Source organism: Silurus aristotelis (assembly GCF_946808225.1).
Source record: "Silurus aristotelis genome assembly, chromosome: 14".
In the NCBI taxonomy this organism is placed as follows: Eukaryota; Metazoa; Chordata; class Actinopteri; order Siluriformes; family Siluridae; genus Silurus; species Silurus aristotelis.
In genome coordinates this window covers 4,130,151-4,148,857 of record NC_139587.1, presented here as the reverse complement: position 1 = coordinate 4,148,857, position 18,707 = coordinate 4,130,151, and the positions used below count along the sequence as shown (strand labels likewise).

Here is an 18,707-nt window from a genome sequence, read left to right as displayed (position 1 = left end):
GCTACATTACTATTACAATGGCTATGAAGTTTAATGGTATCGGTAATGTTTACATTTACATATATTTACATATACATATACATATACACAAGCCCTGATCCAGAGTAACTTACAACTGAGCAGTTGAGCATTAAAGGCTTTGCTCAGCAGTGGCATCTTGGTAGTGCTGGGATTTGAACTTGTGACCTTTTCATTCCAATGATTTTAATGCCTGAAACACTTCCACCGCAGTGTTAATGCTACTACTATCATTACTACTATTGCTACTATTAATTCTACACTACTTATATTGTTACTACTACTACTACTATTTCTATCACTAACGCTACTGTTGCTACTTTATCACTACTATCGCTATGGCTACTTCGCTAACAATCTACTACTTCTACTAACACTTTAATACTTTTACTACTACAACTACTATGATATGATACGTTGCACCTAATTTGTACACAAAGCACAAGCAAGACAGCCAATTTATTCATTCTTTACAGGGTTTGTTACAGAGTTTCTTCTTACAGAGCAACCAATAAACTCTGCTGCACACAACTCTACAACGCACAGTAAACAAAGTACAGACAATATAGACCTTATAAATCACTTATTCCTCATAGAAACCATGAAATATTTTTAACTCGAATAGTTTAAACGTCTGAGTGAGTTCTGACGCTTTTTTTTTTTTTTTTTTTTACTTCTAATGACCATTAAAAATGACTTGTAAAGTGTTCGATTTGACACTTCATTGAAGGCCAACTTTTCACTTTTGAATGAACAAAAGCTGAAAGTGCAATTTTCAAGGCAGCCCTGTTTAATATTTCACTGGTGGTAACTATGAACTTCTCTGAAGTCAAATTGACTGTTTACTTATCGCTTTTATTTAATACTATTAAGCTAAAAGCCAGAACATTAATAATACTCATTAAGGGGCGGGGCTTGCCAAGATAAATAAATCTCAAAACATGTGGACAGCTGTCATTCATTATGAATTCTTTTTTCCCATAGGATTTTTGCTGTATTAAAAAAAAAAAATCTTGAAATAGCACTTAATATTACTCAACAAAAATACAGTAATAGGAATGTCACTATAATTATTCTAATTGTTAGAATTTTAATATTATATTCTATATAAATTGTTGAGGCTATTCACTCATCTGTCTGGTTAGAAAAAAAATCTGAAGTATTCATATGAATGCAAAGGTTTTGTGGACTTCTGGAACAAAAGAAGTAAGTGTGCTTTAACTTTTTTCTTTGCCAATTTCTGATTGAATGAACCCATTAAGGAAGCTAATGACTCATAATTAAGCCTTAAGCAAGACAGATGGATTTTTTTTGGTTAGTAATAATACCTTGACATGATCATTTATTTTCATTCATCCATCCATCTATTCCTTTATTCATTTAGCCATTCATTACTTGCGATAATAAAAGCACACAAAATGTCTTGGTATAAAATCCCTCACTTATATATAGCTGTCTTTATATAACTGTTAAAAGACAAGAACTACAGTCTGTGAGTTTTCACACAAATTCTGTATCTACAGGGTGACATCACTTTGAAAACTATACTGAGATGCTTAAAGCGTAAATCACCCAGGGGAAATGACCACCATCTGGCAGACAACCGTCTTGTCCTCAAAATATTTTATCCTCATCATCCTGCACACTGACGCTGTCACTTACTAAACCCCCTGTGGAGTTGTGGGCAAGTTTAATACAGAGTTATCCAGTACATCTGCTGTATGGTGTCACAATGATACTCTATCGTTATACAGAGATCTGAGAATTGAAACTGAAAAAAAAATTAAACAAGTGCACAAGTTGTTTTATTCTGCATCAATGTCCAGGCTTTTCAAGGATCCCAGGAAGTTTCTTTATATTTTCTGTTGAAGATATCGTTCCCAATAGCAGTGACTCCTGATGTGTTTTAATCTTTTAATTCAAGAGCAAATTGATCGCAGTTAATTTAGTAAAGAAAAACGCATTAATTTTACGCATTTATAGCGACATTCAATGTTGTAAAAATGCCTCTGAGACTAATTTTTCTTATTATCACTTATAGCAGCTACAAACAATTGTTCCCCTTACCAGCCTTAGTTTTTGTTCTAGTGCTAATCCAGAGCGGGGAAAAGAAAACAACGTTTTAAAATGTTATCAAGAAAAGCGCAAAAATGGAAACTCTACCAGAATTTCCTGTGAAAGAAAACACACTGACCCTTGACTCCATACAGGAAGTTGTCATTATTTGATTATCCATAAATTAGCTGTCAAAATGAACATTTCGAATGTATTTAAACAATGTTACTACAACATCTACTGTATGATTCGAGTTTAATTGTTCAGCCACTTTTAACATAAAACGAATTCGACCAATCAGAATCGAGAAATGTAACAGCGCTGCGATTAATAATTGCCGAACAAACATATTCGAAATTGGTTGCACGTTCTCAGGCGGCTAATTGACGTGTGGTGCAGTGAGACGGATTCAATAACGCGTTAAATGGAGTCATAACACAGGGCCAAGAAAGGCGAAAATAAGAAAAGGTCGGCGAAGGAAAAGAAGGAGTGCATTAATCGAAAGAATTAGTGACAGGTGAGCCCTCCCTTTATAATAATACCTCCTCTCTGATTACAGCTTTGACCTTCTGCAGTTCCGCTGCGAGCCGAGGTCTTCATTACACTCTGATTAACTGCTGCCAGATTTGCTTGTGGAGCTTATAACTCTGGACTGAACCCGGGTCAGAATAACTATATGCTTTATAGCTCACGCTTGTCTGGCGGAAACGCCTGAGAAGGAGGCGCATTTATCTCGCTGCAGGAAACCTCTTGGCTTTCCCTCCGGCCGTTTGGCGTCACTTGACAGGCACCAGGCCATCTCCATTACTGATGAGCTCTGGGCCAGGGCCAGTGTGTGATTTACAGCAAGATCTACTACATGCCTATTTGTTAACATGGCCATTAATGTAGCTCTGTGTGTGCAACACCATTTCTCTGTTCAGGATGGCGAACTTGACCATATGGATTACAGAAAAGTGATAAATATGAGGGTGGGGCATAAGATATAGATTTTCAATATTGTTTAGCTTTGTGGAAACATCAGGGAGGTGAGAAGTAGGGTATAATCTATGGCTAGATTTACGAGTGCATGGCGTAATGACCATCACCGTGTGACGCTAAGCAGAGAGCATTAAAATGCACCTAGCTATGGATTATCCCACTTACTGTATACTATGGTCACTCGGCAGCAAAAGCAGTGCAAAACTTATTTAATGGATAAAAATAATGTTTTCAAATGATCATTTTTTTTGCACAAGTCTAGCAGCTTTTAATGAATTTTAATGTTTTTTTCAAGCAAGAGAAAGATAATGAAGCTGTTGTTAACCCCTTGTGTCATTTCTCATTAAATTTTTCTCATTCACACTTTCTTGTGTCTCGTTCGACTTTTTAAAATTCCAATATTCAAGGTAAATGACACACACAGTGCTCAGTAAGGTCATTAGAAAATGCCATCTCTGTCTCATTCTGTACGTAATTGGAACTTATAGTACTATGGCTATAGTTCTTTACAAGGCATTTACAATGGGGATTGAACTGATTTGAAGTTAGTGTGTTTAATAGGATGAACACACACATGCTAACCTATCAGAATTGAGAATTCGAGCTGACCATGGTATAATTTAAGATAAACTGCTCGAGTGAGCATTTTAATGCATAAATACATACATACAAAATATACAAGGAAAAACACACAACAAAATATTATACACCATTACGGTGTTTTACATCACTATTGTTTCTATAACAGCATGCTCTGAAGTGTGTTATTCCACATACACTGGACCACTTATAGCAGTTTGCCCTTAGTAGTAAATGAAAACAACATTCTGTACTTGAGTATTTAATGTACTTAGGTAAAAAATGTAAAAGAAATATAAGCTTACAGAGTTAGACTTTAATAATCCGTGTTCCAGGGCAAATTTTCTAAAAAGAAATTCTGTATAATTCCCAACATTTCCGAAAATCAATGCTCGACTGACTACAATCAAAAGAAAGGTTCAAAGTGTGAAGATTCGTCTTTGGCAGCACTTACTAACAAGCTAGCTCTCCGAACTACAATCACCTGCTACTCATTTCCAAAGCTTCAAGGACTGTTAAAAAAGCAGACACAAAAGTGTTTCTCAAAGCTTTACCCATCTCTGCTTTCCTCTTATCTTGCTTTGTTTTTGCTTTCTTAGCTCTTAGTATTTGCTCTCCGTGTTTACACTCTTCACCTTAGATTAGTTTGCTTATGTGTTTTCGTAGCAGCACAGCCCCTTTAATTCAGCTCACCCTATCTTTTGTTATTAGCATTAGCCTAAATTAGCCCAGCGTTCCCCCTGGTTTATGCTCGGCTAATTCTTTGTAATAGTCTCACGCACCACAGATTTAACTTTAGCTCTTGCATTTTAATAAACAGAGCTTCTTGCTTCTGGGTCCATTGCTTTTGTTGTGTTTGTGCTATTTATTCATGTGTCCATGTCAATGTAACACATAAAAGGACACAGTGGGCTCCTGTTTTTTGCTATGTGTCAGGTGCGATAGTGTCCGAGTCATTCAGGACGTGTGAAGTCATGTTGGGCTTTTCATCTAGCTGTCCCCCCCCCCCCCTTTCTCTCTCCATTTTTATTTCTTTGTAAGAGACCAGGGGTGAGGAACACAGTAAGGACACAGTGTAGACGAGGGAGATGACCCTGGTGTAATCCATGCTAACAGGCTTAGTTTGAAAATGGATTTTGGACCACTGGTGTGTCATTCTGACTGTGAAAGGACCTGACGACACTGTTTTTGTGTTGTAGTAAAGGAAAAATAAACCTTTTTAAAAAATCGTCATGTGATGGTGAATATTTAAAGACAGTAAAAGCTGTTTTCTGTATTAAGGATGTTATTTTATAATGTTATTTAAGTTTTGGATAAAATTATAGGAAATTTCTTTATTTTTATGGACACCTATGGAGACCATTAGAATCCTACATGCTTTTTGAACGTCATGTTCCAAATTTAATTGCCATTTGCTGTTATAACAACCTAAACTATTCTGGAAGATGTTCCACTAGGTTTTGAAGTAGGTGAGGTGAGGAGGCCTGGGGTGCAGACAGTGTTTCATCCCAAAGGTGTTTAATAGGGTTGAGGTCAGAGCTTTATAGCAGCCCACTCAAGATCTTCCACTCCAAACCCTGTAAACTGTATCTTCATGGAGCTGGTGTGATGCGCAGGAACATTGTTCTTATTGTTAAAACAAACAAAAAAATTACTTTAATCTTTTATTTGTTAACTTCCATTGTAGACACTGTTTTTTTTTTTTTTTTTTTGTTAAAGCTTTGGTGAAGCCTGCTGCTTGGAAGGCTGTGAGTTCAAATCCCAGCACCTCAAACCCACTCAGTTGCATCCTGTTTCAAATTGAAAGATCTTCAAGCATTCAAGCATCAGCCAAATGTACAAAACAGAACTATGTAACATCTACCAAAAAAACCCAGCATTCTCTAAATTCTTCAACAAAAATCATCACTAAACAAACCTCCAGGACATATTAATTAACACTCTGTCCTTCATGAAACTTCATCTTACTGTCTTGGGTCTTCAGAGATATGAAAGCTATGATGGGGATGGAGGGGACAAATGTAAATGCCCAGAAATATCTGAGTAGATTTAATAATAAATCCAGCGGGGATGTGCATGGAAAGAAGAGAACATATGTATGAGATTTTCAGTATGTCTGCTAGCGATAGATTAGCGCTGGTGATAGATTCACCTTCTCTCCTTCTTGTCATCACTATTTCTTCACTCTGTTTTCACACTGTCTTCATCTGTCATTGTGTGTGTGTGTGTGTGTGTGTGTGTGTGTGTGTGTGTGTGTGTGTGTGTGTGTGTGTGTGTGTGTGTGTGTGTGTATGTTGCATTCAGAGCAAATGAACACTGCTATTTCTGGTCTCCATTGGTGCAACATTTTTATTGATACAGTCTAACTCGGTTGAGGCAGTACACGCACAAACACACACTCCTCCGATATGAACACACACCCCACACATTCCCCACACTTGGTCGTAGAAGATACCATTTATTATGCAATATTCCACAACAATTGCTGCATGGACACATTTATTAGATATTTTGTGCCCACTGTCATAAGGACGTTTTTGTCGCAGCCATGATTAACGTTTCCAGTTCAAGACAAATCAAAATGTGTGTGTGTAAGCAACACACACTATATAAAAACTTTCATTCGGCTTCTCCCATTAGGGGTCGCCACAGCGGATCATCCGTATTTATGATCATTTTCGATTTGGCACATGTTTTCATGCTGGATGCCCTTCCTAATGCAACCCTCCCCATTTATGTGCAACCCTAATGGCTTGTGCAACCCTAATGGTTGGGGTTGGTTCCCTGACTGGGGATCGAACCCGGGCCGCAGCGGTGAGAGCGCCGCATCCCAACCACTAGACCACCAGGGAACCTCAAGCAACACACACTATATACAGTAGATAAAAGTATTGAGACATCTGACCTTCCCATCCATATGTTTTTCATTTCCAAACTGTTACCTAAAGATGGAGGCACCAAACTGTATTGGATGCATTTTAATGTAGTGGCAGTAAAAGACTGCCTTTAGCATTGACTAGAAGACCCACATCTTCACAAGCAGACTCTAAAATCTAGTGGTATCTTTCAGTGGATCTTTCCAAAAGAGTTCAGATTATTAGAACAGCAAATGGGGACTGAATGTGGAATCAGATGTTTCAAATGTATATACTAATCTCATGGTCATGTGTATAGAAACCTTGATCCATATAACCATTGTCCCACTATATAAATATAGAAAGAGAGAGAGAGAGAGAGAGAGAGAGAGAGAGAGAGAGAGAGAGAGAGAGAGAGAAAAAAGAGAGAAAAAAAAGAAAGAGGTGTGTTACATACCCTTAGTTCGCAAACTCTCTGGTATCCCATCCTGCTGGAACAAAAAAACACAAAGAGACAGAAAAGTCATGAAAATATCACGGAGTGTCCTGTTTTCCAGACAGCTTGTCGATGGATCTCTAACAAGTCACAACCATGCAATCGCCACCTCAACATGTCACACGCTTTACACTCCTCTGAGACATAAGCCTGTTGAGACACATCCTCTGGAACTGTCACGTAAAAAATAAATATATACATAATACCCTCAGGGAGGTTGATGTCCTCAGAGACGTGTGTATATTGTTTCAGCATCACTGCTCGCTTTTAATCCAGAGGTAATCATTTTAAATTGATGCCTCATACAGTGTGAATGAAAATGACATAGCTATTTCTTTTATCTTTCTTATAAAGACTTTCTAAGGTCGAGTTTCTTTGTACAGTGCAGAATTATTGCTGCCTGTTATGAAAATCCTGTGCATAGCATCCTTAGAATATCATTCAAACTGTAAGGAAGATATATGATAGAAATATTCCTGAGATATCGAGCTAGAGTGTAATTATATACTAAGCATAAACCGTATTGCCTGTGCGAACGCTTATCTGTTTTTTGCTATTTTTTTAAATTTTTTTTTAGGTTTGTGCAACTCTTTACAGCTTTGCTGAGCAGTAAAACATTAAAGCTTAAAGAAGATGATATAAAAGAACAGAAAACTGTACCACAGTGGAATACGATGTGAGCATCTATTGTTGACTCAGGGTTCTGTCTGCTGTGTGGTGGTGTGATATGTGATGCTTTTCTGCTCACCACAGATGTAAAGAGAAGTGAATCGAGTTAATATTGATCTTCCTGCCAGCTCTGGATAATCTCCTCTGACTTCTCACATCGAGCAAACCTGCTCATTTGTATATCTAGTTCTTTTTCTGGGTTTTTTTTTATTGATTTTTTTGCACTATTCTATGGTGAATTTCTGAAATACACAAAATTAAATGTAGTTCTTGAACTGTTTTTGTTTTTGTTTTGAAAGAGGGAAAGAATACAGTGGGGGTGAACCCAAATAGTATATTTTGTACAAAATCTTTATTATTTTTTGGTGTATTAATGTTCAGGCAATTTAGCTAATTTGATCTGATTTGCTGACATGTGAAATACAAATTCTGTGTGAAAGTGTGGCCATTCTCTATTTATTTATTTATTTATTTATTTATTTATTTATTTATTTATTTATTTATTTATTGATGTTTGGTACATTGGGGCTTTACAATGTTAAGAGGATTTATTTAATGACTACCTGGTGTCGTCATCCCCCTTACACACACACACACACACACACACACACACACACACACACACACACACACACACACACACACACACACACATTCTGTATTTAGTATACGATTTAACACTTTTTTTTAATTTAGCTAGGCAATTTAGCTAATTGATCTGATTTGCTGACATGTGAAATACAAATTCTGTGTGAAAGTGTGGCCATTCTGTATTTATTTATTTATTTATTTATTTATTTATTTATTTATTTATTTATTTATGTATTAGGTTTTTTTTGTATCTTTGAGTGATGTTTGGTACATTGGGGCTTTTAAAATGTTCAGAGGACTCATTTAACGACTACCTGGTGTCGTCATCCCCTTACACACACACACACACACACACACACACACACACACACACACACACACACACACACACACACACATATATATGTACAATTCAACTCAATGTACAATTCAAATCAGTCGACTATTGGCAAGACTTTACAGTTCTGATTGGACTATGTAAATCATTAGTTGGGGACACTCCTAATCTATAGCACATATATTTGAAATTGGTTCGAATGAAATTTGTTTTGTTGGAACAAAAATATTTACTGCTATTGACTAATTAGTATGTATCTGAGTAGCTGTTATTTTCTCCAGCTCATCAACAGCATTTGACCAATTTCTAGCCAGTAGCACTTCGCTCCCCGAATTTCCATACAGCATGTTTGCTAAGACAGCCTCTGAGATTAAAATCCATTTCTAAAGGTTAACAGAAGCCTCTATAATCCTTTCGCGAACACTGTGGGAGGCAAAAGGCAAATGTTACGCTTTAATTTTATACTTGTCCATTTTAAACAGCAGAGCTGTCGATTTTATAGTCGTCAGGAAATCTCGAGCCAATCAGTGTTTCATGTTTACTAACCATTACTGGCTGGTGCGAGAATAAGAAAAAAAAAAAAAAGCCAAATTGTTGTGGATGGTCTTCTCTATTAAAAAGCCTGGAAGCTGCCAACCATGATTAGATATGGCAATGGCATGAATATTTGATACTCTCCTATTCTGCCAAGAATAATTTTTTTCCACCGGATGTAGAGTTCCGGGCATGTAGAGAATGAGGAGGATTCATATTTTTTTGGTTCACTCTTTTTTTTTTCTGTGTGGGGGGAATGGAGTTGATGCATAATGCAGAGAGCCTACAGCTGTTAATAAAGCATTTCTACAAAAAGAGAAAGAGAGAGAGATCCATCATGTAGAGTAGACAGGAAGTTAGGGTGTAGAAATAGGTGTCAGTCATATGAACGACGAAAAGGGTCAAAATGGGCTTTTTTTTAAATACATTCTTAGAACTTGAATAGATTTTGTCATGCAGCTTTCTTTTGGTGTCTAATGACTAAATACGATCCAGCCACCATCTCACCCTTTATCTCTCCTAAAAATCTCTCTCTCGTTCTCGCTCCCTTTTTTTGTTTTCTCATCCGACTTTTCAACGTGTTCGACCTGCCGGTTCAGGAGGTGCGGTTCAATCTCTTCCTTGTTTTTTTCCTTGCTTGATCTCCAACTATCCTTTTTACTGCCGTTAATGAGAACCACCAATAATTGACATTAAAAAAAGACTCATCGTGTATAACGAAGACTGTTAATAGCTCTCAATAGGCAGCGGTTTGACGTTCGGGTGTCTCAAAAGATGTGTTTGAACCCAGGTTGATTTTCCTGTGCATATCAGTTCCTCTGGGATGTTTAAAAAACTTTAACGTTTTGTCTGCCTGTGAAATGATTATCTTCCAGGAATTCATTTACAGATATGAAAAGATCAGATTAAAAGACTGGGTCTCCAGACCATTGCCGTTTTTCCTTACTATCATCATCTGAATGTGTTTTATTCAACTAACAGTTTTTATTAAAAATTTTTACTTATTATGTTATGTTTAAAAATAAACTTTTTTAGGGGGCCAAGCACCAAATGTTAAGTGTTATTATTGTTTTTCTAACTATTCCTCTTCTTCTTCATCTTCTTCATGGATATATAACCATTCTTTAGGTTTATATATAGCAACCCCCACTGAACTGTCTGGTAAATAGTTAGCAGATTGAGTGGAAAGGGTCTAAGGAACATTCTGGCCAATTTGGCACCAAATAGTACCAACAAACTAGTTGCACTATATATTTTAGCGTCTTTTGAACCGTATGCCCAAAATTTAAAAGCCAGGCATCCTTGGATTTCCTGGGCGAAGAGTTCAATGCACCCTTGTCCTAATCAAAACACATACATCATGAGTGAAACTACTATTTACTCTTCAGTCACTATAGAATGATAGATGGAAAGAGTGTGTGTGTGTTTGCCCCCCAAAAATGCTGCAAAATTTTCTGACCCTGATTCTTTCTAATTTGCTAAAATATTTAAGACAAAAAATATGAAATGTTGTATGAAGTACAAATCTTGATGTACATTAATGTTTATTTTGTTGTTCTGAGTGCTCACTTTCCACAATGGATTTAAAAATCTCTTCGAAGGCTGAGTTCTTCTTCTTCCTCTACTTCTTCTCCTTCTTCTTCTCCTTCTCCTTCCACATCTCATCATCTGTCTCCATACCCCCCTGTCCTCTACATCTGCCTCTTTCACCCCAACTACCTGCATGTCTTCCCTCACCACATCCATAAACCTCCTCCTTGGTCTTCCTCTTTTCCTCCTTCCTGGTGGCTCCATCCTCAGCATTCTCCTACTGATATACCCCATGTCCCTCCTCTCCACATGTCTAAACCATCTCACTCACACCTCCCTCACCTTGTCTCCAAAACGTCCTACATGCGCCGTCCCTCTAATAAACTCATTTCTAATCCTGCCTTGGCTACTAACATCTGAAAAAAATAACTAAATAAAAATTATTAAAATTTGTTATCTCTAATTGCTGATTATTGTCATAAAAACAAAACTAAATCATTGCAAACACTGTTTCTGATATACAATTTGTATTTAAAGGATATTTTATTCTAGGTAATGATATGCATAAAAAAATAGCTGTGCGCAAACAAGGACAGGTATTTTTGTATCTTAAAGTACATTGCGTTTGTCATTCATTTTCCTTGACCTTTCGATTTTTTTTTAATGAATATATTAAGTCTGGCTTATTTTTCCTATTTCTGAGACAGCTTTATGATGCTATGACCTTCTTGTATGTGTGTGGGTTGTTAGTGCTCCTTTATATTGCATTACGGTTTATAGTCAGGATATGAGTATAGGTGTGAATCTCTGTTCTGGCATTTGCTTGCAGTGTTCAGGTTTACAAAGCTCAAAATAAGAACAAGACAACGACCAGGCACAAACAATCCACGTTGTTTAGATAGTGATAATACTTTCTTCATACCAAAAGTCAAAATTTCATTTAGATGGTAATGTCAGTTCGAGAATAAAAGGTAGAAGATAAGAGAATTGATTTTGATTTGCATGTCCTTTGAAGATAAAGGTGCAGAAATAGAGGCTAAATATTTAAATTGTCTAGTTTTTAGCAATATTTGCCTCTTTCTTGTAGGAAGGTAGAGTCTATTCTCAGACTCCAATCTAGTTTCTAGTCATTTCCTTCCTTCTAGTCTCCAGTCCACTCCTGTCTATTTTAAATAGTTATTTCATCCAGTCTGCCTCCAGTTTTCTCCAGTCTAGTCTCTAGTTATTTTCTACAGTCTAGCCTTCAGTTTTCTCCAGTCTATTCTCTAGTTATTTCCTACAGTCTAGCCTCCAGTTTACTCCAGTCTAGTCTCTAGTTATTTTCCACAGTCTAGCCTCCAGTTTTCTCCAGTCTATTCTCTAGTTATTTTCCACAGTCTAGCCTCCAGTTTTCTCCAATCTAGTCTCTAGTTATTTTCCACAGTCTAGCCTCCAGTTTTCTCCAGTCTAGTCTCTAGTTATTTTCGACAGTCTAGCCTCCAGTTTTCTCCAGTCTAGTCTCTAGTTATTTTCTACAGTCTAGCCTCCAGTTTTCTCCAGTCTAGTCTCTAGTTTATTTCCTACAGTCTAGTCTCCAGTCCACTCCTGTCTATTCTCTAGTTATTTCCTACAGTCTAGCCTCCAGTTTACTCCAGTCTAGTCTCCAGTCTACTCCAATCCTGTCTCTAGTCATTTCCTCCAGTCTAGTCTCCAGTCCACTCCAGTCGAGTCTCTAGTCATTTTCTCCAGTCTAGTCTCCAGTCCACTCCAGTCAAGTCTCTAGTCATTTTCTCCAGTCTAGTCTCCAGTCCACTCCAGTCTAGTCTCTAGTTATTTCCTCCAGTCTCGTCTGCAGTCCACTCCAGTTAAGTCTCTAGTCATTTCCTCCAGTCTAGTCTAAAGTCCACTTTATTTTAGTCTCCAGTCCAATCTAGTCTAATCTCTTGTCTATAAATGTAAGTAGCTTGTTATTGTTGTTGGCGCTCTTTAATGATTACCTACATCAGAATTTAAAATTTTAAAGGGGACATACAGTAACACCTTCCCGTGGGCTCCCCACCTGCAGGAGGGACCGTAAGGGACGGTGCTATGAGGATTGGGCAGCAGTCGGAGGCGGGGGCCTGCTTCGACTGCTGCCCCTGCGACCCAAATTACGGATAAGCGGGAGAAAATGAATGAATGAATGAATACAGTAACACTGACAGTTTTGGTCAATCTCATATTAAAATTAAGTACCTATAGAGTAGAGTTGCATCCTTCATATCTCGAAAAAGTTTTTATTTTTATCAGAATTATAAACGAGAGATACAGCTTTATGATTCTCTCCAAAAACAGTCAAGCTCTGAAAGGCTTGTCATGGACGGAGTTACAAACCACATGCACACTTTTGCATAGCAATCGACTGCAAGCTGTGGCATTGTTATCAATAAAACCGCACTTTATAGTCTTAAATGAACTATGGCTAACAATCAGATCCAACAATAAATATTTTGACCAGAATCAGAGTCTGAAATTGAATATCAAAAACAATAGCACCAACAACAACTGCAGCAAGACGTGTAAATGTGGAAAGTACTGAACAAGGTTCTCCTTCCCTCACATCCAAACACACACTTCTTGGAGACGTTATTTCTGAGCGAATCCTGTGCAGTGCTGCTGAAGGCTACTGTAATCGAATAAAGCAAGGCATGTTCTTTGTCTCGCTTTGGTTGCTGTGTGAACACTCTTCCGGGGAAAAATGCCCATACAATGAATTCTGCCATGAAGGTCCATACTCGAAAAAAACTTTCTGAAACTTATATGGACATGGAAGGAGTGCATTTGGCACAGAAATACTCCATCATATGTCTAAATCGTTTTTCGCCCATGTTTATCATAAAAATCCAACTCTTTACCAGTGTAAATAACAGATTAGCATTAGACTGCCAATTTAACTTTATTTGGTGTTCTAGATATTGATGGTTTCTGTCTATTAATTTTATATTGTAGTATGCAATTAGCTAGTCTACAATTTAGCTTGAAGTTCCAGGACAGGAACACGTAATTAAGCTAACAAATATATGACATATAAAACTTAACTATTTCATCTTTTTTTAGGTTTTGCAGTGTCTGATAAGGAAATTAGAAATTTGATACTCATGTTACTAAGTTCCTTAGCAGTTCTGAACTTGTCACCACTTAGAGAGCTATGGAACTAACTGAGAAACCCAACTAGAGGAAGAAAAGCCATGGCAGATAAATATTTGATTTACTTTGGTCTTAAACTCGACTTAATTGAACTTCATACTCATCTAGTCTTGTTCTTGGGCATGCCTTATACTTGACAGGCTTGTTCTTGACTAAAGCCCCAGTGTCACATGACCAAATTTTCCAACTCTGCCGTAAATATTTAATATTTACACGAGTGTCCATTATTTCTAATAACGTGTTTATTTTTTGCTTTTATTCAACCAAAAATATCAGCAATGCCAACATGGCTCTGTGAACTAGTTGACAGGCTTAATTTGGTCTCCAGAAACCAGACTGTCAGGAAGACATTGATGAGGTTTTGTCTGCATGAAACCTGTAGTACCTTGTTCTGCTTTTTAAATCCCTCTAAGTCTGGAAAATAATTTTTTTTTTTCAGTTTCATTGGCTCTGACAAAGAGTCGGCCTCTTTTGCCCCAAGCTCACAGCCTGCCTTGGTTCCTCCATCGGAGTTTAATTGGTCCATTATATAAGGTGAGGTTCCCACTGTGAGAGGAACACGGCCAACAGGAAGAGCTCATTAGGAAAACAAAAAGCCTGTCTCGACGCCTTGATTGTGCATGATTGAGTGCACACACAATATCAACCCCTCCTGCTGTTGGAGTCGGTCAATAAACGTACAATTACACAACGACATTAGGCGGCACCAAGTTGATTGCGTGTTGACAGAAGGTTCGAACTTGCTGCCTACCTGCTCCTACTCAGCCTTTTACACTTGTTACATTTGAAACTGTTCCACTATACTATATCATGAAGTCAGATGCACTGAAAAACAAGCGCTGCAGTATAAATCGTCCCCCTGGAAGCACAGAAATCTAAATTTTGCTAAATGCGCTGTTGACTTGCACGGTAATTAGCTTCATATTTGCTGAGGCAGTGCTCCCACATTGTTAGGAGAGGACTAATAGAACAGGAAAGATCAATACCTTGTGTCGGAATCTAACGAACGGTCGATAGACCAGAGGAGTGAGTGTATCCGTGCTGGGGCGAGCCTCTGCAGCCAGGACGCTGCTGAAGAGCAGGATGGCCATCCAAGGACTTCCAGAGCCTCGCATTGGCTCTTTCCTGTGTAACAAAAAAACAAATAAATCAAAAACAATGACAGATTTGGGATCTCAAAAGCATAATAGCTGTTCAGCTCGGGATGGGGCATCAGGATGAAGTAATTAGAGCAGACAATAGAAACTGCCAATCTGTGTCAGCTTCAAACTGACACTGTCACTATAAAACCTACATGCAAGATTCAATCTGTTTTAAATTAATCAAGAAAACGAAGGCCTTGTAAAGGAAAAAAAAAAGTGAAAAGGTTGAGGCACAATCCGGTCTCCAAAGAAACATCTGCAGCATCTTGTGTATGGAAGATTAATTCTCTGTTGCACGTACGTGCAGAGGAGCAACAAATCAAACTTTAGTTTGACTACGCCGTAGGTCACCTTCTGTACTAACATGATTTAACTGGTGGCGGGTTTTCGTTTCCCACCTTGGCCTTCAGTGGTGTCCTACCTGAAACACTCTACCTTTGAATACCATCATTATGACATCATGGATAAAAAAAATTATCAATATTATATGGAAACGCAGTATAACAGAGCACTGCATTAAGACATGGCATAAATATGGATGCCATTTCTAAAGCAAGAAACCCAATAAACACAACTCAACAAGTCTCCTTACACTGAAGCCACAGCTGCACCACCATCTTTAGCAGAAGCATCAATATTAAACTCAAATTACTACAAATTGTCCTTTTTTGTTTATTTTTTCCATGCATTAAGGTTTTCCTTTGGATTTGAAATTAAGGCAAATTGTGTATTTTTGTGCAAATTCTATTGGAAAGAATACGCAAAGGTCAACAAAAAAAAAAGACAACAATTGTTTGAAAGTGATTGGGCTCGCCTTTTCTCACAATGTCCAGCTTTTCCTGAAAGTCCGTCTTGTAAATGTCTTTGTAAGTGTATCTCAGGTGAAATCTTCTCCTCTTTTAGTTATTGTGGAATAAAAAACAGCTATTAAATCCACACAAATATATTTAAACTTTTCCAGTTTGCTACAGATGCGAGTTGCGCTTATCCGCTTCACGGCCATCTGATCAAAGGACATGAAAACGCTGACATGACTGGATGCCCTCTAGAGGGCCACAGAGTGACCAAATCACAGGTGGATTGTTAAATAACAGCATCAAGCAACAACGATTTAAATCTAACAAGAGCCCGCGTTGTTTATTTCTGCTGGCTTTACGACAATGAGAGATGTGACGGCTAAAATCTGATTGGATAGAAACTCACTTACTTCCTCTTTTCCTCCTTCCTGGTGGCTCCATCCTCAGTATTCTCCTACTGATATATCCCATGTCCCTCCTCTGCACATGTCCAAACCATCTCAATCTCACCTTCCTCACCTTGTCTCCAAAACATCCTACATGCTCAGTCCCTCTAATAAACTCATTTCTAATCCTGTCCATCGTCGTCACTTCCAATGAAAACCGCAACATCTTCAGCTCTGCTACCTCCAGCTCCACCTCCTGTCTTTTACTCAATGCCACTGTCTCTAAACCTACAACATCTCAGGTCTCACCACAGTCCTAAACTTTCCCTTTCACTCTCACAAATACTCTTCTATCACACATCACTCCTGCTATCACTCTTCTCCACCCACTCCACCCTGCCTGCACTCTTTTCTTCACTTCTCTAACACACTCTCCATTACTTTCCATGATCATGTATATGATAACCTTCAGGAGTTTATATGTCCCTCTGATCAAGCGTTCCTATTAAAGTGGTTCTGCTGAACTAGAAAGTCATTGTACACAAAACAACTGTAATGTTGGACTAGAAATGTTTTATATCTTGAATTGCAAATCTAAAATAAGACAAAAAGCACTTGCGCTAAGCAGAACAGTGTCACCTGGCAGGTGTATCAGGATGTTTAATAGCATCTCTTTCTAGGTCAGAATTTTGCTTTTGTTTTAAGTTGCCTCTCTGTGTGGCTTCATTTTATATTTCAGCTGTTCCTCTGTTCCGTAACTCTTTTCCAGCTTGAAGCTTTCTGGCTCCGCTTGAACCACTTATAATTCAGAGATTCATTATTCATCCGTCTTCCTGTATTTTTCAGCACGGCATAAAACAAACAAGCATTTAAAAGCAAACAACATAGCTAGCAGCGTGAAGCAGTAATAAACCCCGTCATCGCATGCAAGCCGCTTGTCTTACTATAAATATATGAATAGCTTAATGAATATTTTATCATGCTTTAGACGGAAGTCCGATGTATGATGGCTTTGTTATGTTTAGTCAAATGCATTGTTTATCTCTAATGAAGAATCTGTCCAAGTTTGGGATTCTATCAGCCCTTTACAGAATCCGATTGCATGCTTTCAGAGGAAATGACCGGCAAAAGACAGAGGAAGGGAAGAAGAGAGTAGAGCGAAGAATCAGGGATGGGGAAGATTGAAATGCTGTTACTCTGACTATAGGGACAGTCATCATAACTTCACCTTGTGGTCATAAATCGGCCTTGGCACAGTAAAGCGCTTTGGCATTGACTTTTAAACGAGACGTATCTATCACCTACGATGTACAAGATGAATCACATACTGACAGGATCCCAGCAGGCATTGCAGCCCCAGGCTAGGTTTTTTTTTCAGATACAGCAGCTCTGGGCTGAACATACCATTGTTCACAAATCTTTTTATTTAACTTTCTAGAGAATTTCATCATTTCTTTGCTTTCCATTAAATATGAATCCAAAAGTTTTGGAACGCTTGCATTTGAATCGGTTTATAAGCAAAGTATTAGAGTTCTATAAATTCATTTCATACATTGTAACAGTTATATTGCTATAATTACTTAGAAATATGTTGTTCTGTTGATGTTCTTTAGTTTTTATTGAATTAGAAATGATTTGTCCCATATACACTACAGCACAGCAAAAGCTTGTTAGGACGTTAGGGTCAAAACACAGGGTCTTGAACATTGAAGCTTTGCTTACTGGCCCTGCAGTGGCAGATTGGTAGCGCTTGAACCCCCGAACTTCCAATCAGTAACCCAGAGCTTTAACCTTTAAACCACCACTGCCACTCATGATATATGGTAAAGTGAAAGACAAATTACTAACTAACTAAATATTTAACTTCATTTGTATGCACCGAATTAAGAATAATTTATTTATTAAAGGTGCTTTGCACTTGCCACATGTACATTACAGTGACATTCTTTTTTTTGCACATCCCAGTGTTGTTAGGAAGCTGGGGTCAGCCATGATCTGGACTGTTAAAGAAGTAGATGTCGACCCCGCAAACATCCCAAACCATCTAGAGATGTACCAGCACCATTCGGATACCACTTCATGAGAAGTTTGGACATTGGACCTCTTTGAGTGTTTAAAGGCTCTGGCATGGAGAAAGCTGGTGTTGGATCTTTGATGATCATGAATGTTGAGCTATTTTATGAGTTGCTTAGTAGCTCCTGGTTCCATAATCTTAAATGACTGTATAACACTGTAGAAAGAACATTACTCATTATCTTACATTCCAGTGCTCATGTTAGTTCTCACTCTCCAGTGTTCTGTATTGTTTAAAGACTATAATCACACTCTTGATGTCACCCAAATGAGGATGGGTTCCCCTTTTGAGTCTGATTCCTCTCATGGTTTCTTCCTCATAACATCTAAGGGAGTTTCCTCTTGCCACAGTCACCATGGCTGCTCATCAGGGATAAATACACATCATTCACCTTAACTCTTCAATTCTGTCAAGCTGCTTTGAGACAATGACCTTTCTCAATTAATGGATATTTATAGAACTGTAGTACCTGCTTATAGATAATTACAAAACAATTAA

The 18,707-nt window shown here is 37.9% G+C and overlaps 1 protein-coding gene across 2 annotated transcripts in view; it reads right to left on the bottom strand.

Moving 5' to 3' along the window:
* The window catches only part of fstl5 (follistatin-like 5), a 147,028-nt gene that overhangs the window by 110,883 nt on the left and 17,438 nt on the right, over positions 1-18,707 (bottom strand). The window contains exons 2-3 of one of the 2 annotated variants that reach the window (XM_083560592.1): positions 14,797-14,935; positions 6,946-6,979 (exon numbers count right to left, since the gene is read on the bottom strand). In XM_083560592.1, coding sequence (XP_083416718.1) covers positions 6,946-6,979; positions 14,797-14,935 — 173 coding nt within the window. The remainder of the gene's footprint in view (positions 1-6,945; positions 6,980-14,796; positions 14,936-18,707) is intronic. The other variant, XM_083560593.1, reaches the window with a different exon arrangement.